The following is a 25,092-nucleotide window of genomic DNA, read 5'->3' on the forward strand; positions in this document are numbered from 1 at the left end:
AAAGGGATTTACTTGTGCTTAAGAGACGCTGATACTCATTGATACTGGAATGAAGAGTTGTGTTAATTAATGTAATAGTATCCAGTGAATTAACTTGAGTACTGCCTACTAAATATTACTGTCAAACATTAAATTTTGCACCTTCATTACCAGGTTCCCTTATCCAGGTCCCCTCAGTTGAGAGGGGAAAGCTGAGTAAAGTTCGGCTGGGCTCATTGTCTTTGAAGAAAGAAGGAGAAAGACAATGCTTCTTGTTTACAAAACACTTCCTAATTTGTACGAGAAGTTCAGGAGGAAAACTGCATCTTCTTAAGGTATGGGCTTGATATTATGATTTAATTTTCAAAATGAAAACACATCTTTGGTGAACTGACAGCATTTTGCTGTTTTATGAGCATTGCATTAGTGGTTATAAACAAAAGTGGGGTGGTGCACAATGTTTAAGTGCTTTGTCTTTTCATTGCAAATAATAGCATTCAGCCAATTTTCTTTTATTGGACCCAGTTAATTCTGGTAAACTGAGGATTAGAAACAAGGCATTGATGTATCTATTTGTTTGAAGTAGTGAATAAATTCAGTGTGTATAGCACTGAATTTAATTCTGTTTTCAGTGCATAAATCAGCCAGTACAACCCTGCTGAATTGCCAAAGAACATTTTCCAGAGCTCTAATAAAATTAATTTCCAAAGTCAATTCAGTTTTCCTGAACAGCATGTTCTCTTAAAATAAAATGTCATCTAAGAACAATCTCGTTATATTTGTTGAGAATCAGTCTTTTATAGTGCTGGCTAGTGGGTAAAGAGATGTTGGTAGTTCATGGAGTGGGTTATGTTGAATAACCAAATTTTAGTTTGGCATACCAAGAGGTTATTAAGGGTCATGTGCTTTCCCACTTTGCACCTCTTATGTAATTCAAGTGCTTATGCAAAACAAATAGCGTCTAATGGAACCTTTAAAAAACCTCGTGTGTATTTCACTTAAATTGAAAATACGAAATTCTAGTTCACTTTTTTGGAACTCGCAAACAAGTCTGTGTTTGGCATAAATTAAAGTGTGGTAAAAGTGAAAGAAGTTTTGTGCATTGCACTATTGATCTGTTGGATTAAGAAAGCCATTATATTTAATCAGTTTGGGTTTAGCTCTTTAGGGAAAAAATGTGCATCATGAAATTGAAGTATTTCCATAGAGCTCTGAGTAATGTGAAATGTTATAGTCAGGCCTGTCAACATTTAAAAAAACCCATGACAAATGGGAATAAATAACATTTGTGTGAAATGTGCTTTGTTTCCACAGACAGGAGGTGTTCTGTCTCTGATGGAGTGCACACTGGTCGAGGAGACAGAAGCCAGTGATGATGATTGTAAGTTAAATTCAGCTGTCAGTAGTAAGTACAGTTTCTAGTTTCCTAAAATTAGTACCCTGTTTTATTTTTTAATTAGAGCAAATAGATATCTTGTTGTGAAACCAGTAGAATACAGTGTAAAACTGACCCAGTAGAATCGCTGTTCCAATAATGGACATGCTGGCTTGGATGGGGCACTGTTTTTTTGTACTTGTTCCTGCTGTTAACACCCCTGACTGGATTTTCAGGAGGGTTGGCTGGAGAAATGTCACAACTTATTTGCTGGCTTTTGTATTCAGGTTCACCCAGAGCATCTCAGGAAATAAAATAAAAATAAAAAAAATTTTAAAATTAAAAAAAAAAACCGAAAAATAGCCTTAAATAAGCAGTAGATAATTAGCTTTCTGAAATAGACAGGAGCTGAATGATTTGGAAGAATTAATGGGAAGTTTTTTGTCTTGGACTCCCCACAAATTTGGACTGTGAGCTTGTTCTAATGGAATTATGAAATATGGCCTCAGTCTGGTTTTATTGTTACTCCTTTTGTCTTCCATCCTGCAGTTTGTCAAGTTTTGCACTTGAATTATGAAAGTAGTTTTACTAATTTGAGTGATACTTGTGGTATGGTGAGGATGTATTATCATACAATTGTTACAAGAAACTTTATCTTGAAGAGCAAATCCCAGTATTTTTGTGCTTGGCATATGTGAATAACCAAATGAGTTGCTGGATACTTAATTGGCTTTGCCCTTTATCAGAAAGATGTTTTATAGCATTTCCATTGTGAATGAAGTTGCTGTTTTCTTCATCTTATGCTGTGACATTTCATGGTGTGACTTTTTTCCTCCCCCTCTGGCTGTAAAGCAAAAGGCTCTGGACAGGTGTTTGGACACCTGGATTTCAAGCTGGTAGTGGAGCCCACGGATGCTCCTCCTTTCACTGTTGTCCTTTTGGCCCCGTCACGGCAGGAGAAAGCTGCGTGGACAAGTGACATCAGCCAGGTACCCCAGGGCTTTTCTGTCTTGCTGTGGAAAGCCAGGTGTGTGCTGAGGAAGGCAGGAGCATCCCCTGAAATGGAAAATGTAAACCCCCTACTCGGAATTGTTGTAATTTTGGAATTTAGGGGCTCTCAGGCAAAGATACGGGAATAGGAATAACAGTTCTTTATTAGAAAATTAAAAATACAAATGCAATAGTACAAAATAAAGCAATGGCAGGGTCAGAGCAGCCCTGTCCCCTGTGGGTCAGGGAGTGGCTCAGCCCCATCCCAGGGGGGCTCAGCCCTCCTGCAGTGCCAGCTGTGCTTCTGCTGGAGCAGGATCTGCACAAGGGGGGAGTTTTCCTTGGAGCTCCAGGGCTGGGGGAGATGGGCCTGGGCTCCTCTGGGAATGCAGGGGGAAGGAAGCTGCTCCTCTGGGAATGCAGGGGGAAGGAAGCTGCTCCTCTGGGAATGCAGGGGGCAAAGGCTGCTGTGCTCTTCCCAGGTCAGATTATATCCAAGTAGGAATTCTCGGCTCCTCCCCTGGGCAGGGCATCTCCCCATGGATGATGGAATTTTCTCAGCCATGCAGGGACACTCAGTGGCCATGGACAGAAGATAATTAATAATTGATAGTCCATTACCAGCAGAGATCTCCTGGAGGGGGGATGGATTGTAGAAGAGATAAATATAAACTGCCCAATGAACACAAGATACCTGCCCCAGCTCTCACAGATGGGGACAGAATACACACCCTCCTTTCCAACCTGAGACTTTTTCTCACCTGGTTTTGGTGACGTCTTCCTTCACTCTGTGCTTCTGGAAACCAGCCTGATTAGGGGTGCTGGACACCTTTGGTTTGCTGTGTTATGTGTGAAAAACCATCAGTGCTGCCTGTTCTTGAAATTCTTGAGGCACCAGGGAAGTGTGTTTCTCAAAAACAGAGATGGGGTATAAATTTAAAAATTGTCCAGAGACAAACATAGTGGTAAGCTTCTGTATGTCTAAGGAGACCTATCTAGACACATATGTTGATTTAAGAAGAAGGACAGTACTTTATTCAGGGTTATTCATGATTTTCATGCAGATCAAAAACCACCTGAGAGTCCTAGTGTGAAAACAATACCATATCATGTCAACAATGAAGTAAGAAATTGGGATAAACTCCTTTTTCCACCAAAAATACTAACAAACTATTATAAATAATTGCTGAGCATTCTGACAGTGTGCAGGATCTGTCTATGTTGTGAATGAGCAAAAAGGGTATTTAATTTTTTTTAAATTTCAGTGATAAGTTGTTGGGTTTTTTTTAAATTAAAAACATAATAGACAAACTTTGTCATAATCTATTTGTGGAAAGAAGTTGAATGCAATCAAAAAAACTCCCTGAACTTCCAGCTAACCATAGCTAAATCAAGGCTATTTGTGTTTTGTTTACACACACAAACAAGAACATATATCTCTGAGTTCTGAATTCAGGTCCTATCCTCTATTAATTTAGAGAGAAATAGCTGATTAGAGGAATATCAGAATAGATTGTCATGCATTTCCAAAGCTGCTATCATTGCTGGCAACAACTCCAGATGAATCATCATCATAATGAGGAGAAATTGCTTAAAAAATAAGAATTCTGACTTACTTTTTGCTGGATTAACATTTTTGAAAGAATAAAAATAGGCAAATAAAAATCTCAAAATACCGGATGGACTACAACTTGCTGTCTTACAGACAGACCTGGTTGAAGAATTTTTTACAAAACATATTTTCAGGGAATTATACTGTTCCATTGACATGTAAAATTATTGGAGCTATTTGCTGCCACGGAAAAAACATTTAATAATGCTACTGCATTCATTCTTGCCTAAATTATAATAATTTTAAAAGCTGTCTGATACCATGATTGGTGCTAAGGGCTTCCTTGAAATATTTCAAGGTCAAATAGGGAAAATATAAGTACTTCTATTAAATGTGTTTCTCACTGCTTTTAGGTAATGACTTGAGAAAATCATACTGTGAATTACTGCAGCTGCACTTTCCAAATAATCTTAAAATCCTGAATTGAGACTGCATAAAACTGCATAGGTGATATTTTAAATTTATAGCTATACATATAATCTAAACCTGAAGAGGCCTGTGATTATCAGGTTTGAGCAATCCAATATCAACCATAGCTCTGCTGTGAAATGTTCCAGAGCCTGAAGGCTGCCTGTATTCTTGAAGTCAATATAAATGTGTGTGATAATTTCTGAAACTCCTTTATACTGATGTAAGGAGATTCTCCATATATATGTATAAGTTCATATATATATATATATATATGTATAAGTTCATATATATATATATATATATATATATATATGTCTGGTAACAGGTCCAGTTCCTTCCCCAGCTCCCCTCCCTTCTTTGGGCTCATCTGAGCTACATAAAAGTGCACACCAAAGTCCATAATTCCCAGCCCAAAACATTTATTACAAGAGTTTGCAGAGAGCAGCTTGGACAGCTTCCTCACAGCTGCATTTCACAAGGAGCACCACTTGAATTTGTTTTTACAAATGTGTTTCTGGAAGGTTTTTATATTCCCTACTAGTCTTTTGCACAGAGTAAAGGTTTAGGTTTTACTGTACCTCTTGGTGTATAAACCATGCAGGCTTTCTTCTTGTTCTTGTGGTTTTGATTTCTCAAGCTTATACTATTTGAGGAAATAGTAGAAATAATGAGTTTTATTCCCTTTCAAAGGAGCTTCAAAGGAAATATCACTTCCAACTCAAAATACTTAATCATGTAAGAAAAGGCTGTTGAATGGAATACCCTGAGAGGGAAAGGCTAGAGAAGCATGTCAACTGCAATTCTTGCATCACTGCTTTCCATTGTAGAAAATACCTTGTCTTAATCAGCCCATACCCTGCAAAAGCTGTGCTTTGAGCTTATAGGGATGTGGAAAGTGTTGTGATTTTAACAGTTTTCAATGTTTATTTTTCGCAGTGCATTGATAATATAAGGTGCAATGGATTAATGACAATAGTGTTTGAAGAAAACTCCAAAGTCACAGTGCCACACATGATCAAGTAAGTGCAACAGAGAACAAAATAGATTGTTGTGTTCCTTCAATAAAAAATTTAACAAGAGAAAGTGTATCTTTAGAAAATGCAGACCTTTAAGGTTTTTTTTTCACCTATTTTGGTTGAGTGGAACAGATTCTATATCCCAAAACATATATTTTCAAATCCTTTTTTGGAATTGTAGGGATCACTCAGAGTGGTGAACTCTCAATTCACATGCTGGATCACAACTCAGGTTTTTCTGGGTTGTGAGTAGTTGGCTTCACTTATGCCTGAGTTGAATGATTTTGTTCTCAGCTTTTCCTTGTCATCTCATAATTTTGTTGGAGATTTTTACAATGTCTTCAGAATTTATGTGGCTGCAGAAAAGTACTATTTTCAAAGGTATTTTGTTATATTAGCCAAAGTTTTTGTTCTCTGTATTTCTGTTAAAAAATGATTTTCTCTCATTATTTTAATTGATCCCATCAGAGTAGCATCACTGTTAATAGGGCTGCTTCCCTTACCTTTTTATTCTCTCAATTTTTTATTGTAATAAGTGGTTTTTTGTTTCCAGTGAGATATTCTCAGTATATTATTTCAGATTTTTAACACAGTTTGAATCTTCTGCATACCTCAGTTTACCTGAGTTTTATTTATTAGAATCCATAGAATCCAATGAATATATGGAATGTAAGTGAATGAAACATGAGATAGACATAAAACTATTTCCTTTCTCACTATTATGCCACATCTCTTGGTTTCTCAAAAGCCTCTTCTGTAGTTTCTTCTCTTTGTACTTAGAAATGGAAGAGAGAAAGCATCTGGGAATGCACTGTTGGGGCATAAACCTTTGATCCCTGGAAATAAGGCATTTTATTGTCTGCAGCTTTATTCCAGGAACTCCCCCGTGTGTAAAAACTCCTGTCACCTACTGAGTTTTAAAAGTACATTTGTCCCCTTTCAAAGTACAGCAGGACCTCAGTCCCCCTGCCAACAGAAAGGAATATTAATTCTGAAGAACATACAGAACATGCATCACAACAGACACAAATTTGGTGTTCTCCTTAAATTTTACTTGCCTGATTTGCAGCACAGTTTGACTTCCAGAGTCAGATGTCATTGGATGATATAAACAAAAAATTGCCACTATTCAGAGAGCCTCATTTAAGAAACAAGATTTTTTAAATTGCTGCTTCTTTTATGTAACACAGTGTAGAATTTTGTGAATAACTTGATCTTTCTTCTGAGAAAATCCAATAATTTATAACAAAAAGATGGGGTGTATTGAAAGATGCTTTACTTAGTACTCCCCTGTTTATTTGCAAACTAAAAAAAACAGAATTTGAGTGGAACCCCCCTTATGGGTAGGGCTATGTAAATTATTCTTTTTTTTTTTATGTTCAAGTAGAAATTGATTGTTTTTTGGTTTAGGTTTTTTCACTAAAATAAAGATTTTTCTTGGTTTCTGCTTTGAAATTAGTGGTGTTTTGTGCTGTTCCCTCTTCCTTCTCTTAAAACAAAAAGTAATTCTTGGAGCTGAAGGCAGGTGTTAATTTTAGTTTGTAGGTAAGCCTTAAACCAAGCTAAGGGGTTAATGTTCAGAATCCATTAGGGGTTAATGTTCAGAATCCATTACTTTATTTTAGATACAGCTTGATCGTAGCAGAAAACAGTGCAAACAGTTATCCATACTGAGATTTTAGTAATATTGACCTATGGGCCACAATAGCCTGAAAGAGACAGGAGGGGACAATTCTGCCACTTGCTCCATTTCAGAAATGTAAGCATGATGAACAGTTTCTTAGGCTTTGAAGAATAAAGCCTTTGCCAAAACCAAAATTTAAATTCCCTTAGTTATGGAAGCAGTTGTCACCACAAATTAAAATTTTCCTGCATTGATGAAACACAACAGTGAGTAAATATTTGCTGCCTTTATGTTGATAGGAACAGCTAAAGGGGAACCATTCCTCTGATGCCTTGAGAGTCTGCCTAGAACAAAGGCTAGACAGAGTTACAGGAGTAAAGTAGGGATTTATTAAAGATCCTGCAAAGGATGCACCTGGGGCAGCACAACAGCCTGGCCGTGGCTCCACCCAAGATGGACTCTGAGTCAGGGGTTTTCACACTTTTATAAGTTTTGGTCCATTTCTATATTAGGGCTAATTGTGCAGCTCCAGCTCCAGGTGATGCAGTCGCACCCTCCCAGGTTGCTCCCCTCCATTCCCTGCTGTTTGCACTTTTTGGGCCTTTTGGGCCTTTTTGTTGTTTGCACCTTTTGGGGCTGAAGCTACAGCAGTATCCTTGGTTCTGGGGCTGGAAAAGGATTGTTCTGTGTGACTGAGCTGTGAGGAGAGCTGCTGACAGTTTTTATGGAGTTCAGAGTTATATAATAACATATTACAGAGCCTGGAAAATACGAAAGCTGCAAATTGAGCCATCACCTTAGCCATGACCATCACTCATTGGTAAAGTGTTTCAAATTTAACTTTGGTGTAGATCCGACGCCCGTCTTCACAGGGATGACGTCGATATTTGCTTCAGCAAAACGCTGAATTCCTGCAAAGTGCCCCAGATCCGCTACGCCAGCGTGGAGCGCCTGTTGGAGCGGCTGACGGACCTGCGCTTCCTGAGCATCGACTTCCTCAACACCTTCCTGCACACCTACCGCATCTTCACCACCGCCGCCGTGGTCCTGGAGAAGCTCTCCGACATCTACAGGCGTCCCTTCACCTCCATTCCTGTCAGGTGAGCCCTGTGTGCCTCCCTGGGCCCTGCTTATACCACGGCCTCGGTCGTTGTTCGTCTCGTGCGCGTTTTTCTCATCGTTTTCTGCTTGTAAATGATCTAAGAGAAAGGTTCTTGGTGTGTACACAGGACGCCAGTTTCATGGAGGGTTTGTCTCAGCTATATGCCCAAGCTTTGAGGACTAGCTGTCACACGGATTGTGCAGTGCCGTGTTTGCTCAAAATGGAAGCGTTTTCACTTAAATCTATTCCGTGTTTGCTACCGTGCTCTCTTTCTGTGTTTCTGCCTCTCAGGTCTTTGGAGCTGTTCTTTGCCACCAGTCAGAACAGCAGAGGGGAGTACCTGGCTGACGGGAAGTCGCCACACCTGTGCCGCAAGTTCTCCTCTCCTCCTCCCCTCTCGCTCTCCAGGACCTCCTCGCCCGCCAGGACCCGCAAGCTGTCGCTGACCTCCTCGCTGAACTCCAGGGTGGGCGCCCTCGACCTCTCGGCCTCGTCCGTGGCCAGCAGCCCAACCTCGGCCCACAGCCCGGCCACGTCCCCGCCGCCCACGGGCGGCCGGGCGCCGCTGGACCTGAGCCGCGGGCTGTCGTCCCCCGAGCAGAGCCCCGGCTCGGCCGAGGACAGCCTGGAGAACCCGCGCCTGGACCTCTGCAACAAGCTGAGGAGGAGCATCCGCAGAGGTACTCCACAGCCACGGCGTGCTGCCTGCTGCCAGAGCCCGTGGGCTTTGGGTCACCCCTGCCCTCTGACCAGGCCTGTCCTGAGCTGGCCAGCACCCCAAAACCCACCCTGGGTCTCAAGTTCCTTGGGAACGGCTGATTCGGTCTATTAGAGAATGAATTTAACAAGAGAAAGCGTAACTTTAGAAAATGCAGACCTTTAATTTTTTTTTCACCTATTTTGGTTGAGTGGAACAGATTCTATATCCCAAAACATATATTTTCAAATCCCCTTTTTGGGATTGTAGGGATCGCTCAGAGTGGTGAACTCTCAATTCACATGCTGGATCACAACTCAGGTTTTTCTGGGTTGTGAGTAGTTGGCTTCACTTATGCCTGAGATGAATGATTTTGTTCTCAGCTTTTCCTTGTCATCTCATAATTTTGTTGGAGATTTTTACAATGTCTTCAGAATTTATGTGGCTGCAGAAAAGTACTGTTTTCAAAGGTATTTTGTTATATTAGCCAAAGTTTTTGTTCTCTGTATTTCTGCTAAAAAATTATTTTCTCTCATTATTTTAATTGATCCCATCAGAGTAGCATCACTGTTAATAGGGCTGCTTCCCTTACCTTTTTATTCTCTCAATTTTTTATTGTAATAAGTGGTTTTTTGTTTCCAGTGAGATATTTTCAGTATATTAATAACAGCTGATTCTGTCTATTAGAGAATGAATTATTTATTTAATAGACAGAAAACTAACAGGCATAAGATATAGACAAACTAACACTACACAGGAATAAGGACAAAAAGAAAACTACTAACAGCACGAGGTTAAAGGCACGTGTTGATGTTATAGCTAGTGAAGAAATGATACAGCTTAGGATACAGTGGATCTTGCCATCCAGTTGTTGGTGGGGCACACACTGAGATCCTTTCCCTCAATCCCAGGGAAGCATCTGTGGAATCTGTGTCCAGGGAAAAGTCTCAAACACTTTCAGGGTGTGGGAGGCTTCTGCCTCTGTGGTGACTCGTGTGTGTTTGACAGTTTGTGGAACAGTCAAGAATATTTCATTTATCTCTTCCCACATCTGCTCTCCAGGCTGAGCTGTTGGTCTGAGCTGGGGTCTGAGCCCTTCTGGGGCTGGGGATGACCCCTTTGGGCCCTTCAGGCTGTCCTTGATACCTGCACCCAGTCATGGCACAGAGGGGAGGACAGTCCTGCCACACTGCTGCTCCTCTGGTCCAGGTTCTGATGTGCTCTCTGTTCCAGCCCTTTGTCCCTCCCAGGAACAGCAGCTTGGCAAAGTCACAGGAGCACAGGATGGTCTGGGTGGGAAGGCACCTTAAATAATCTCATCTTGTCCCAACCCACAGCACCTTGTCTGTTTTCACTTGAGTGCAGCGTAAGGAGAAAAGGCAGAAGAGAGTATTTGATAGTTGTGTTTGCTGAGGTGAGAGTTTTTTGAGTTGCACCATGTACTGCAGGAAGTGAAATACTAAGTTATAAAGAAAGAACTAACAGTTTTAGCACGTTTTTATAGAAGGCTGATTTTCCAGGGAGATTCCACCACTAATCCAAATAAATAATGCCTGTGTTGTGCTGAGTACATCGGTGACATTTGTACCAGGTGGTGTGAATGTCACCTGGCTATCCCTCCAGAAGACACAAGTATAAAACAGATTAATTGCTCCTGAACAAATGCCTGTTTCCTCTAGGGATTCTTTCTTGGAACAGGTTTTATTTCCAGAGGGCTGAAGCTGGTTGATAAAAGCCTCAGTGTGGGAGCAATGTAGTTACAGATGGCAAAGCAAGGAAGCAGCTCCAGTCTCATAGGAAACAGAAGTGGACATTATTTCTCCTTTGGGGACAGGTGAATGATCTTCTTAATTGGAATAGAAGTTTGCAGTAATAATTTTTTAACTGCTGTTACACCCAATAGAAAGTGATGCAATTTAAAAATGATATTTTTTTTATTTCCTAAAATTAACATTTAGAAATGGTTGTTCATGGCCTGGCTTACAGTCTTGAGGAATTTGATCTGTAAATCTGAGCAAAATGTAGCTCAGTTTTAGTTGGTTGTACTATAATAACAAAAATTAAAGAGAGGAAAGAAGAAAAATTTAGCCAAATACAAAGTAAGGGAAGTGTGATTAAAAAGTTGTCTGCTCCCTACTGATGAAGTAGCAGTACCCTGATAATAAATTAGATGTTTCATTGTGCCAAGGCATTGTTTTTACAGAATGCTGCCTATTGTTTAGCAAAAAAATCTTTTTTAACCAGGAAGTTATCCACTGCAGCATTCTATCAGTCTGCTTGTCAGGAGCAGGGGCTGGTGTCATCAGAATAATGTTGGGTTTTGGACCATGGGATGGTCTATACAACAACTGATCTGCTGGCACCTGATGGGATGCACCTCTCAGAGGGGAAGAAGGTTTCTAGCCTAGGAACTAGGAGGATTCATCTAGTTTGGAAGGGGGAAGGGACAAAATCAGGTAGTGAGAGGCAGTGGGGTGATGCACCAAAACTTGAGGAACTGAGCGCTGGTGGGAGGTGCTAGCTGCCACAGACCAGAGCTGAAGTGTTTCTGTTCCAGCACAGCATGGAGAACAAACAAGAGGAGCCCAGTCCCTCTGATTTGACATCAGCAGCATCAGAGAAACCTTACTGAGATGAGCCCTGTAACTGAAGTGCCCTGTTGGACAGTTACAGACTGGAACAGGCAGGGCAGGTGAGGCAGAGGAAGGCACTGGAGGTAACAAGGGTTGGAATGTAGGGAGGTCACAGCTGGCAGTGGCACAATTGAGAGCCTCTGGTTAGAAATCAAGGGGCAATGAAAGGATGCAGATTTTTCTGTGGGAGTCTGATATAGATCTGGCCCAGACTGTTGCCTCTTTTTCCAACCTGGAAATTAAACTTGAGATATTTTTAGTAAGAATGTAATATAAGAGTGGAATTTTATTTGAAGGGCTTTATAGGCAGTTATGGAAAGATGTCCACAAAAGCCTACTCCCACTCCCCCACTCCCACCTTTTTTATGTGTTAGGAAATCTGGATAATTGATAAAAAGCACCAGTTAGGAGGAGAAATGATGATGCAATTCTCTCCCAGGTTAAGTCCATTCTCTGGAGTCCAAGATGACTAAAACGCTGGATGACAACTTCATACACAAGTACTAGGAGAGCTGACTAGGAAAGATGCCCTCCTTGATTTATTGCTTGTTAACAGAGAGGGTCTGAATTACATGATTGGTGGCTATCTTGCTACAGCAGTCACAGAGTGATTGAGTTTGAAGTCTCTGTTGCTAGAAGTGCCAGAAAATTTTCACCCTTAGACATAAGTAGATCAGACTTTAGGCTCCTCAGGGAAATAGTGATCAAGATCCCTGGGAAAATTCTTTAATGTGGGTCACTTTTTAGGTTCACTTCCTATGGGCACAGGAAGTGGCAATTCCAAAATGTTGAATTCTGTCAAACAGTGCAGATGAGACAGAAGGCTGGCTTGGCTGAACAGGGATCTTCTTTTGGAGGTAAAGCAGAAAAGGAAGGTGTATGCCCAGCAGGAGAAGGTTGGGTGACATGGAAGGACCACAGAGATGTTGCTCTGCAGGGAGAAAATTTTTGCATCCAAAGCATATCTGGAGTTGAAACTTGCCAGAGGTGTGGGGGATGATAAAAAGAGGGTTTTAAAATACATTGGCAAAAAACAGTGCAGAAATTACATTGGCCTATTGCAGAATGAGGGTGGTCACCTCATAAATAGAGTGTTTGACAAGACAGGGATATTTATTGTTTTCCTAACCTCTCTTCAGCATGGGCTAAGGGAGTCCCAGTGCTCTCAACTGAATGACCATGGCTTGAGAATGATAAACTCCCAGTTGATCTTGAAGTTGTAGGGATCTGATCCATCTGAGACTACTGAAAGATGTGGCTGATGTCATGATGAGGCTTCTCTCGATATTTGAACAGTCTTGGAAATCTGGAGAGGTCCCAGTTGAGTGGATGCTGGTTAACATTGTCCCAGTTTTTAAAAAGCACAGGAAGGGTGACCCTGGGAACTACAGGCCAATCAGTCTCCCACTTCAGCACCTGGTAAAGTCATGGAGAAAATGACCCTGGGAGGTATTGGAGAACACCTTGAGGCAGCATGTTACAGAAAAATGGACAAGACCTTGCTAAGAGCAGTGCAGCACTGAGCAGCAGCCACTCCCCAGTCAGCTGTAGCATGAGGAGCTGTCTCTTCAAAAATATTGTGCATGCTGGGCACAGAAAAGGCTCCTGTTCCCAGCCTGTATTGTACATGTGTGCTCACAGGTTCTCCCAGAACAAACATACATAGGATAATCATTCCCCCAAAGTTATCAACATATGTTCCTTCCCTTTTCACATGATTTTGTCTGTCTCAGGGGTCTGTACAGTGGTCTCTGGTGGTTGTAGGCCCTGAAGTGACACTTAACCATCCCGTGAGTTCAGTGTTACTTTCCCAAATATGGAGCCGAGTTAGCACAACCAGTGTTATTCATTATTTTGGAGATGGAAGTGTATTCTGCTCCTCTTCTTGGTCGATGTTTAGCGTGATCCCCATTATGCAGTTCCACAGGCCAGTGATTTCACAAAATAATCATTGTCTCTCCCTGCCAGCTGAGCAAACAGGTAGTAATTAATCTGGCAACAATAGGTCAGCGCAGCTTCACGATGGGGAGGTCCTGCTGGTCACACCTGAGCTCCTTCTGTGACAGGGTGACAACCTGGGTGACCCAGGAGAGGCACTGATGTGATATCTGGGCTTCCTCAAAGCTTTGGGTACAGTCTCTCCCAGGATCCATCTGGACAAGCTGTCCAGCCCACAGGTGGATAAAAACACCGTGGGCAATGGGCTCATGGGGTGGGCACAGAGGGTGCCAGCAGGCTGGCACTGGTCACTGCTGGGGTTCCAGGGCTCCCTCCTCACCCCTGTGCTCTTCAGCATCTTCGTGAGCAGCATGGACACAGCACTCTGAGGAGTACTGAGTGAGTTTGCTGCTGACACCAAATCGGGAGGAGCTGTCAGCTCCCCCGAGGGCACAGAGACCCTGCAGAGGGAGCTCAGCAGATGTGGGGTGGGATTTGGGGATTCCCCAGGTGTGTCGGGTTTAACAAGGGATTCTGCACCTGGGACGGGCCCCCCTGGCTGTGTGGATGCACTGGGGACAAGGGGCTGGAGAGCAGCTGTGGGATGGGGCTCGGGGTCCTGCTCCATGTGCACTTTGAGTGAGTGGTGGTCCAGAGCCAGGAGGGACATCCCTGTCCTGGGGGCAGCATCACTCGCTGGTGCTGCCTCACCTGGAGTCCTGGGGACAGTTTTGGGCACCATCATAGCAGGAAGAGCTGAAGCTGTTAGAGAGTGTCTGAAAGAGAGACCTGGGGATGGAGAAGGGTCTGGAGGAGCAGCTGAGGGTGCTTGGTGTGTTCAGCTGGAGCAGAGGAGGTGAGGGCAGAACTCACCAGGGACTGCAGCTCCCATCTCTGCTCCCCGTGACAGGGTCAGGAGCTGGGCCAGGGTGATCCTGTGGGACTATTTATGTATCTAAATATAAATATATATAATATTTTATATTAAAATGTCTATATATAAATAAATAAAAAAATAGTCTCTATAAATATATAAAAATAAAGTTATATATAAACATATATAGTCTATATATTATATATAAATATATCTATATAAATTAATGTAAAAACGTCCATATATCTATATATGGATGTTTTTACATTAATGCACAACAGACTATGTATTTAAATATAAATATATATAATATTTTATATATTTTATATATATAAATAAAGTCTATATATAAATAATAAAATAGTCTCTATAAATATATAAAAATAAATTTCTATATAAACATATGGTCTATATATTATAAAGATATCTATAAACTTATATATAAACATATATAGTTTATATATTATGTATAAATATATATATAAATAGTCTTAATTATTTACATGAACATATATATATATCAAAAATAGAGTTTTTTTCTATGCAAAGTTGAGCACATTCTTCTTGTGCACTACTTTAGCCACATTCAGACCAGTGTGATGATAGCACAGCATATCCCAAAATACAGGCCATGCACTGAAGTTAATCACAGACAGGTCACTGCTGCCTTAGCTGTAACATATTTTCTGCCTTGCAGAGTGAACTGGTAAAGAGCAGGTTGTTCTGCCCAAGTGTAGGCAGTGGGCAGTGCTGGGGGTTATTCACATTTCTCACTGTGGTCTGTCAGAGGTGGAAGCGTTACCTGGGCAGCACGAGGAACATTTGGAAATGGCCAGGGGCACATAAAAATGCTAAATTGCTGTCAGTGCAGTCCCCTGCCCCTTTGGGCATCTCCTGCTGAACAGCTTGCTCTCAGCCTGTAGGAATTTGCAGGTGGGGAGCTCTGTCCTGCAGCAGAGATTCTTTTTGTTGCCCAAGTGCATGCAGAGTGTTGGTGAAGATGAGCAAGTTTAAAAATAAATCTCATAAGGGGGGGTGGAAATAGGTAGTCCTGTTGCTCTGATACTGCCAGAGTTCCAAAAATCCAGCTCTGGCTTACTTTAAGTCCAGCTCAACTGCACAAATTCTGTTTTCCAGGACACATTATTATGATAATTGCTGTTCTCTATGACTGTTGTCCATATACAGGCTGGGATTTTCACCTTTTTTCCCTACCTTCAAAGTTGTTTGCTTTCAGAGTTTTTGTTTTCCAAAGTTTTTGTTTATATTTAGCCTTACATACACAATGCTTGTGCTGCAGGCAGAGCTGTCATTCACATCAAACACAGGATGTATTTTGTCAGCTTGTTTTCCCTCATTTTGGAAGTAGTGTTTATCCCATTCCTTTTTTTATTCTTCTGTTAAAAGAGTTCTATCATGGACTAGTCTGCTCTCCAGTGCTGTTTAGCAATTTCATTGGACAGATTTTGATTACACTTTGTTATTCAACAAGGATTGTTTTCCCTAGGTCACAGAACACCAGTGAGTTCAAGTACCCTTATTATGTGTGCATGTCACTGCACATCCTCCTGATTAAAAGTTTAGTTTTATCCAACACATTTTACAACTGACAAGTTGCTGGTTTTCACCAAGTTCTTTATTTATGAGCTTTTGTGTCACTGGTACAAGACTTTCCCTCTCCTTTAACTCCATCCAGAGGATAATTACTGCTGAGTTAATGACAGAATCTCATGGCGAGTTACAGGCGCGGAGCTGTTTGAAACAGCTGTAAACCAAGCGATGCGTGCTCGCCAGCACTGACATTTGTTCTCTTTTAAAGCAGCAGTTCTGGAGACTGTGTCGGTGGACAGGACCATTCCTGAGAGCTCCTCAGTGGTAGTGGACGCTGCAGAGCTGTCCCCGTGCAGGTCCCCTTCGACGCCGCGCCACCTCCGCTACCGGCAGCCGGGAGGTGAGGGCTGGGCTGGCTCTGCCAGTCCCGCACAGCAGAGTGTGATCTCTGTGGTCTCTGCAGGACAGCAGAGAGCAGTGGTAACGTTTGAGCTACGGGACACCTGTTTCTCAGGTGTTAAAAAATAAAGGAGCCATTAAAATGTGAAGTGCGCCTGTTAAATTTGAGCCGCAGTAATGAGGCGTGGAAGCATGCTGAGACTTGAGTGTGATTCAGTGTTCTGAAATAGCTCAGGCAGGATGTGCCCGAGTTCAGCTAATACTGAATCAGTCCCGTTCTCACAGAACTCTCAAGACTCTGACATATTTTTTTCAGCTGATGAGGGGACGTATTTTGGGCACCATCTGTAATCATGGAACGCACAACACCCATTGTTGTCAATGGGGAGGGACTGCGTCTGTTTCTTTGTGTAACACTGAACATTTACAGATGGTCTCACATTATTCATTCCAAAATTTGAAAAGGCTGCTCAATTGAAGAGGAAGAAGAGAGCTGGAGCTCCTCAAATAACTCTCACGTGGCTCTTTGAAACCATTAGCAGGGCTGTGAGCTGCGCCCATGAAGACTTAAAATGCTGCCAGGTCCTGCAGGTCAGATTCCTGGGCAGGTTTCCATGCCTGGGACTAAAACAGAAGCAGAGCAGAGCCTTCTCACCTGTTGCCAGGACACTTTAGATTCAAACCAATAGTACTTTTATGTGATTGGGCACATTTGTGGCAAGAAGGCAACATCTGGGAGCTGCAAACTGTGGGCAGTGTCATATTATGTGAGTCCTAGTAAGAGACAAGGTTCACTGCACTCCCTGTAGAGAAAACTTGATAAAATCTGCAAAATTGTTCATCCTGGGCAGTGACCAGGGCAAATGTGTCAATCTACTTATCAAGACGATGGTGAATATGCTTAGTTTTCTGACATAATTTTTTGTTTAGGTTAATTTTCTATGCCATTGTTTTTTCTTTATCTCTTTTTCCCCCCCTCCAATTTGGTTAATATCTTAGATGATGTTTTTTCTGTAGCAACATTAATTATACCAGTGTGGAATTATAAGCCATAAATACGATTACCATACTTCTGCTGTCTTTCACAGAAAATCATCTGGCAGTTTTAATAAATACAGCATCCACAGAGTTACAAACATTTCTGAAGATTCTAAGTCTTGTTGCTGGTCGTTAAAAGTTTGCAGAAGGTAATTTTTTCCCATCCCTCCCCTTTACAGTGCAGACTGCTGACAACAGCCACTGCTCCGTGTCTCCTGCTTCTGCGTTTGCCATTGCCACAGCTGCAGCTGGGCACGGGAGCCCACCAGGTGAGGGGGTGGGCTGGGCAGGCAGGTGACACCGGTACTGGGTATTTTTAAGGCCTTTTCCAACCCTATTGGTTGATTTCTTAATACTTCTAACTTCTTAATACTTCTAACCTTAATACTTCTAACTTCTAACCCAGCCTATTACTGGAAGATTAATATTTGACATGAATGTCATCTGCGAAGCATCCAGATAATATCTTTCTTGTTTGTTTTTTTTTCCATTCACTTACAATTTAAGATTTTATCTTTTAAAATGAGGTTTTCTACGTCCAAAGGTGGTATGCAGTTTTACTTGTTGTGAGTGTATACTGTATTTTTCTTGCAAAGCAATTACTGACTGAAGGTATTTACTGCAACTGAAATATTTGATTTAAATTTTGAATGTGCTGCTTATCTTGCTGTGTACCCTTTGACATATTAGTATCTTCCACTAACAGAATCATCTCATAGGTTATGTTGCAAATAAACAACAATTTTTTTTTAATCTACAAAATCAATTTTCCTTTGGCTTGACAAATCACAGTTAATTTTGATTATGTGTGACAAAGCACAATCCAGCTGTAAACTCACACTTTCCTCTTTCCCACTGGAATGTCAAGAAATTGCTTTGAAGATCCCAGTCTCAGAATCACCTGTGAAAATCTGTGTAAGGCAGTAAATGATCCCTTTGGATCTCAGTGGATTTTGTATCCACTGTTCCCTAGAGCTCTGGTCCTTGGTGGGTGAGAAGACATCAGGAGAAAATAATTTCTCCATGAGCATGGATCACTGCTCCTCTCAGTCTTGTGTACTTAGATTACAAGACAGTCATGTTCAGTGCTAGAAGCTTTATCAGAGAGTCATTTAGGCTGGAAAATCCCTCCCAGATCATCAGGTCCAGCCTGTGCCTGCTCCCCCGCCTTGTCCCCAGCCCAGAGCTCCGAGTGCACCTCCGGAATTGCTGGGACACCTCCAGGGATGGGCACTCCAACCTTCCCTGGGCACCTCCAGGCTGAGCTCCCTTTCCATGGGGAAATTCCTGCTGGTTCCACCCTGAGCTGCCCTGGGGCCGTTCCCTCTGCTCCTGTCCCTGTTCCTGGAGCAGAGCCCGACCCCCGGCTGTCCCCTCCTGTCAGGAGCTGTGCAGAGCTCCAGGTCCCCCCTGAGCCTCCTTTTCTCCAGGCTGAGCCCCTTCCCAGCTCCCTCATCCCCTCCTGGATCCTGTCCTTGTTGACCCTCACAGCATGGCCATGGGCAGTGGTCCAGCCTGTCCGGAGCCCTCTGCAGAGCCCTCCTGCCCTCCAGCAGATCCACGCTGTACCACCCTGGTGTCACCCGTGGACCTACTGCCAGGACCTTCGGTCCCCTGGGCCAGGTTCTGAACAGGATGGCCCAGCTCTGCTCCCTGGGGACACTGCTGGTGACCCGACACCAGCTGGGTCATCCCTGTCCCAGCACTGTTCCCACTGTCCCAGCACTGTCCCCACTGCCCCCAGTGGGTCAGCATTGTCCCAGTACTGTTCCCCACTGTCCGCACTGTCCCCAGTAGGTCACCACAGACCTCCCACTGTACCAGTACTGTCCCCATGGCCTCCAACAGATCATCACTGTCCCCAGTGGGTCAGCACTGTCCCAGCACTGTCCCCACTCTCCCAGTACTCTCCCCAGTTGGTCAGCACTGTCCCAGTACTGTACTCACTGTCCCCAGTGGGTCAGCACTGTCTCAGCACTGTCCCCACTGTCCCCAGTAGGTCAGCACTGTTCCCATTGTCCCAGTGCTGTCCCCAGTGGGTCAGCACTGTCCCAGAACTGTTCCCCACTGTCCCAGCACTCTCTCCACTGTCCGCAATGGGTCAGCACTGTCCCCAATGGGTCAGCACTGTCCCCAGTAGGTCAGCACTGTCCCCATTGTCCCAATACTGTCCCCAGTGGGTCAGCACTGTCCCAGTATTGTCCTCACTGTCCCCACTAGGTCAGCACTGTCCCCATTGTCCCAGTGCTGTCCCCAGTGGGTCAGCACTGTCCCAGTACTGTCCTCACTGTCCCCACTAGGTCAGCACTGTCCCCATTGTCCCAGTGCTGTCCCCAGTGGGTCAGCACTGTCTCAGCACTGTCCCCACTGTCCCCAGTAGGTCAGCACTGTCCCCACTGTCCCAATACTGTCCCCAGTAGGTCAGCACTGTCCCCATTGTCCCAATGCTGTCCCCAATGGGTCAGCACTGTCCCAGAACTGTTCCCCACTGTCCCAGCACTCTCTCCACTGTCCCCAATGGGTCAGCACTGTCCCCAATAGGTCAGCACTGTCCCCATTGTCCCAATACTGTCCCCAGTGGGTCAGCACTGTCCCAGCACTGTCCCCACTGTCCCCAGTAGGTCAGCACTGTCCCCACTGTCCCTGGGCCTGGCCACCAGCCAGTCCTTTTCCCAGGGGGGATGCCCCTCTGCAGGCCCTGGGATGCAGCTTCTCCAGGAGATGCAGTGGGAGTTCCAGATGACACGTCCACACCTTCCCCTCACCTGCCAGGTGGGTCACTTGCTCACTGGAGAGCAGGTTGGACCTGCCTTTCCTACACCCAGCTGGGCTGGGTGTGGGGATTTGTGAAGGAATTTTGAATGAGTTGGAGATGGGACCTCTGAGTTTTTCAGATGGTGTGGTTTATTTTTCTTATCTTCTGCATAAACAGGAAGGATGAGTCCAGCTCATGTCTTCACTGCACGGCTCAGAAGGTCACAAGACCTCTAGTTACAAGATATTTTAAGGATTTGTTGACTAATAAAACACTGCTAACAAAGATAATTATGCTTTTGACGCAATCCTTAACTGTTTCATCTTGTGGACCTGTGCTGCAGTGTAAACTTTCTTAGCCAGTTGTGTTATAACAAACTTACAGTGCTACACTTTAAAACTCTAAAGTTTTCTTTACTTAGCTTAACATGTCTCTGCTTTAAACCATAAATCCACATTCTCCCTTCCAGCACCTGAGTTTGGAAACCTTTTCCAAGGTGTGAGATCAAACCCTGTGTTTAATTCTAAGCTTTGGCTCACAGGCCCAAAGTTCTGAGAGTTCCCTGCATTTCAGATTCCAGCAGCTGGCTCTGTGCTTGTCCTATATGTGCTGTGTGATCACACTGTCTGCTGAACCTGTCACAAACTTCTGTTTAGCAATTATTTGAATCGTGAATATTCTCTGCCTTTGGAATCAGACTCTGCATGAAATCACTGACACAGTTTGCTTTATTAATTAAGCCAGTACATTTACAAATTGTTTAGAAAGCAAAGTAAGGATGAAAACTACTGGGCTTTCCCACTAGGAACTAATTCAGTTAAAAAATACTGCTTTTGCATTGTTAAAACCACTGTTTTTCAATATTCATAATACTGAAGTATGAGAGAAGATACGGTCTTGAATTATGCAGTCATTAGAAGGAACATCAAAGCTTGGGAATGTTGAAAGGGAAAAACAACATTCCTAACATTTATAGTTTCTTTTGCATGTTGCTGTTTAAGAGCATTAAAGGTCATTCTCCCAAGTGATGTTAAAAACAGAAGGCAGTGCAGCAAATTTGACAAGAAAATGTGTGGTTTTGAGTCTCTGAAGATTAAGTTAGAGTTATCTAGTGTCCACCTGAAATGAGTAGAAAAACTGAAGGCTACAAACCAAACCATGGAATTACCTGTTTTGTAACTTGGTGCAATTATTCATGGTAGAGATAATACTAAACTTGCAGAGTCATGAAGTTCAAATTTGGCTAAACCAAATTTTATTTATTTCCCATGTGTGTTTTATCATGATTGTAAGATTTTTTTTAAAGAGTGCTTTTCTTCTTCCCAGTGGTTACTGGTGCAGTTTGTTCTGTAGGATGGACATGACCAGTCAGTGAATCAGTTCTGGGAGTGAATGACTGGTGAGGTTTTTTGGGTTTTTTTTTGTTTTCTGTTCAGTGATTCCTTGGCTTCCTTGCTGCAGACACTGTGACGTGTGTCATTTACAGTACTCCCACGTGGAACATGAGGAGAGTGGCAGATGAAATCCAGTGTTGATTAATATCAAGTGATGCACACGAGGCAAAACAGTCTGAGCTCTGCACCTGAAAGGACTGGCTCAGGACTTAGGATGAGAACAGGTCCTTTCCTGAAATGATCTGGGTGCTCAGCAGGAGCCAGAAAGGTGAAGAAAAACATCAGGAATTGTATGGACAGGAACAAGGGAGATTATTATGGTACCACATACAAATGCAGAATTTATACAATATTGAATGGTATGGACAGTCCTGATGGAGGTGAGAGGATGAGAGCTGGAAAAGTTTGGGAGTTGGAAATCAGGGATGAGCTGTGAAATTACTCCTGTGCATGTGAAGTTCAGAGAAGAGAAGGCTGGAGAGCTGATGAGAACATTCTGTAAAAGGCTGGATGGGTAAGAGGGAAGGGTAGCAGCAGTGGTGAAAGTGGTGGTGTGGGTTAAAGGGTTGGACTCAGTGCTCCAAGACGTCCTTTCCAACCCTATCAATTCCACAGTTCCAAGACGTTCTGCCTTTTCTGATGCAGGATGTAGGACACCAGGTGGTTTTCATGGGGCTAAGTTTCAGAATGAGCAGGAGTTTGTGGCTCAGGGAGGTTCTGCTGAGGGACACTCCAAAGGGAGCAGACTCACCTGGGATCCAGAGTAGAAAGTTGCCTGCAAGCAGGCGTTGTTGGAGGTGACTAGGCTGGCAGAGTAGAACAAGATCAGCACCTGAAATCAGTGGGGGAATATTAGGAGGTACAAGTCACCTGTGTGTCTTCTGTCCTCACTGCTCCCTCAACCCTTCTAGCCATTTTGTTTTGGTGTTGTTGGTGTTTTTTAAATTTTATGTGTTTGTTTATTTAGTTATCAGTTTTATTTTAGGGATCTTTGGGGTTTACTCCTGGTTGTTTTAGCTTGTTTTCTCGGGCTGTGAGGCCTTAGCTCTTCTCCACTCCCCATCTCCCAGTTCTGACTGGGATGCGCTGTGACAAGCTGGGTAGCAGACCCACAGCAGGGGCCTGTGCTCACACACTCCCTCAGAACCAGCCATGGAGGACATGCAGTTATCTTCTCTGGAGAGTTCTGGCCACAGCATTTCAGCTTTGCTGTCCCCATGCAACGATAACCCTGTAAAGTGAGAAGTCTGCAAAGCCTGGACAGCTCCCATGGGATGCACATTGGCTTTACCTCTCTTCAGATAAGCACCTAGGGGGACACTGCCTGTGGTGGTCCTGAGCTGCAAATTAAACCTTTCTCTAAATCAGGATGGCTCATGTTCTCATGCCTTTCAGCAGGTGTTTTTTAACTAGCTGATTTTATTGCTATTATTTCCACTTATTTAACAGTTAACTGCTTTGATGATGCCAACCAAGCCGTGCTACCTTTTCTATTGTTTAATTCATCTGCTTGACTAAATATTAATCTCTACCTACCTTAAAAATATTTTTCTATTCTCTTTGAGAAAACTTGCGTTTTAGTTGTTTTTCTTCTTTAGCAACATGATAAAAGAAACATGAAGTGAACGTACAGAGAGTTAAATAAGGCACCCCATGTGCACGGCTTGAGGCCTGTATGGATGATAATACTCACAGTAGGGATAAACAGAGTAGGTTCTGTCTTTTACATGTCATTTCTCAGGGATGTGAGGGATGGCTCATGGCTTGCTGGAGCTGAAATGCTCTATCACCATTAACTGGCTGTTGTGCACCTTAACCTTTTCCCAATTTATAAAAATAGTACAGCAATACTAACAGATTCTAACATAGGAATGGGCTGCAGCAATTTCTTCTCCCTCTGTTTATACATCTCTATAGAACTGGCTCTTGATTTCTGCTTTAATCAGTGACAAAATCCACACAGAAGTTCTTTAGATCTGCTCCAACGTCTGCCTTATAGTATGGAAAAGTCCCTACAGAAATCTGAATGTGAGTGGTCTCATCCTACCAGGTATCCTGCTAATCCCTTGCTTTGGCTTTGCCATGAGTAGTCCTGGAGCAGAGCTGCAGCTGCAGGGAGCCCCATCTCCTTTGGAGTGAGTTCCTCCCCTCTCCGAGTCTGTCACACAGCCAGTGTCAAAACAGAGAGACTGGAAACGTGGGAGAGGAACCTCCTGCCAAAACACTCACCAGTCATCCCCAGTCTTGCTGCAGAAACCCTACAGATGTTACAGCAGTGAAGCAACAGCAGTGTAATCTACACAGCACCCACACAAACCCTGCCACTAGATAAAAACAATTTACATGGAGAATTATTTCTTCCACCTGTGGCTTCTAGAACTTGTAAATTTCCCTGGCTTATTTTTGTACAATTCTTTGAGACATGTTGTTGCTTTTTTTTCCTCATTCCTTACCTTTTTATTTACATCTGTTCTGCGCAGAATCAGTGCACAGTGCCAGCATTAGTAAGATACCACACACTTATTTTTAAAGAAAAAACACCTTGTGGTGTTTATTTACCAAAACTGCTCTCCCTGCAGGCCCTCATACTTGTTAACGCTCACAAGGTATGAAGGTGCATTCTGTGACTTGAGGAGATTTGAGTTTTACTTAAAATATCCAAACAGTTCAGTAGATGAAGCCACCTTAGCAAAATAATTCAATTTTTGTTAACAATTAATAAAGTAAGAAGTACTTGCATAAACATAGAAAACATAGAAATTTCTTCTTTCCTGAGAATATAATACAACTTGATGAAAAGTTGTTGATTCCAGAATCAGTAATTTCATTTTGAAATGGTTCTATCAAACATGAGCTTCAGGGAGGTTGCTCTGACAAAAACTTAAACTCAAGATCTAAACGAATCTAGGGAGTTTTTTCTTTAACATTTGTACCAGATAGGTTAAAAGAACTTCAAGAAGCTTGTGTCTTCCTCAGCTCAAGCTGGAGGGTAAGATCTCCCCACATGGACAGTTAATATTAGGCAAAAAGCAAATACTTCCACCCAAACAGATGAGCTGCTCCCTAATGAGCACAGCAGCTTTGTTCCAACAGCTCTGTCACACGATTTCAGCCTGCACTCTGAATTTCCAGCCTGCCTCAAAGCTGCCTTCCTCCTCCTCCTCCTCGCTGCGGATGAGGTCCCGTTTCTCCCCAGAGCAGGGTGATGCTGTGGGACAGGCTGGGAGTGGGGTGGGAGCTGGGGTTGGCAGGGGGCCTGGCCTCCTCAGTACAAACATTTGTTTTTTAGAGCACATGTGAGAGGCAGGGGGTGAAAAAGACGCAGGGAAAAGAATAGTCTTTTGGGGAGTATCTCTAACAAATAATGATCTTCACATAGGAAAATCGGCCCTGGGCTGGTGAGAAGGACAGATAGGTTTAATCTCTCTAATTTTAGTGATTTAAAGGAGAGATGAAAATGACAGCTTGAAGCTGCTGCACAAAAATGAATTGCATATATATGACCCCTTTCAATTAACTGGCTGCACACATTTCTGGTGCTAAATTACCTTTGGCTTGTGTTACCTCCTTTTCACAAAGAAGAAACCTTAATTTAAGTTGTCCTCAGTTTTAGTCTAGAAAAGCTGATCTGACTGTTGACTAGAGCATTTCTTGGCATCCTCTGCCTTTGCATAGCTCTCACAGTCTGCCTGCAGAAGCGACCA

The 25,092-nt window shown here is 43.0% G+C and overlaps 1 protein-coding gene across 6 annotated transcripts in view; it reads left to right on the top strand.

Moving 5' to 3' along the window:
• Positions 1-25,092, top strand: part of RASGRF2 (Ras protein specific guanine nucleotide releasing factor 2) — a 129,532-nt gene that overhangs the window by 63,441 nt on the left and 40,999 nt on the right. For 3 of the 6 annotated variants that reach the window (XM_085567206.1, XM_085567211.1, XM_085567210.1), the window contains exons 10-17: positions 154-314; positions 1,294-1,384; positions 2,207-2,343; positions 5,304-5,386; positions 7,859-8,107; positions 8,401-8,789; positions 16,071-16,202; positions 17,419-17,508. In XM_085567206.1, coding sequence (XP_085423332.1) covers positions 154-314; positions 1,294-1,384; positions 2,207-2,343; positions 5,304-5,386; positions 7,859-8,107; positions 8,401-8,789; positions 16,071-16,202; positions 17,419-17,508 — 1,332 coding nt within the window. The remainder of the gene's footprint in view (positions 1-153; positions 315-1,293; positions 1,385-2,206; positions 2,344-5,303; positions 5,387-7,858; positions 8,108-8,400; positions 8,790-16,070; positions 16,203-17,418; positions 17,509-25,092) is intronic. The other 3 variants (XM_085567207.1, XM_085567208.1, XM_085567209.1) reach the window with 3 other exon arrangements.

This window comes from Lonchura striata, chromosome Z, assembly GCF_050655825.1.
Source record: "Lonchura striata isolate lonStrDom1 chromosome Z, ASM5065582v1, whole genome shotgun sequence".
Classification (NCBI taxonomy): domain Eukaryota; kingdom Metazoa; phylum Chordata; class Aves; order Passeriformes; family Estrildidae; genus Lonchura; species Lonchura striata.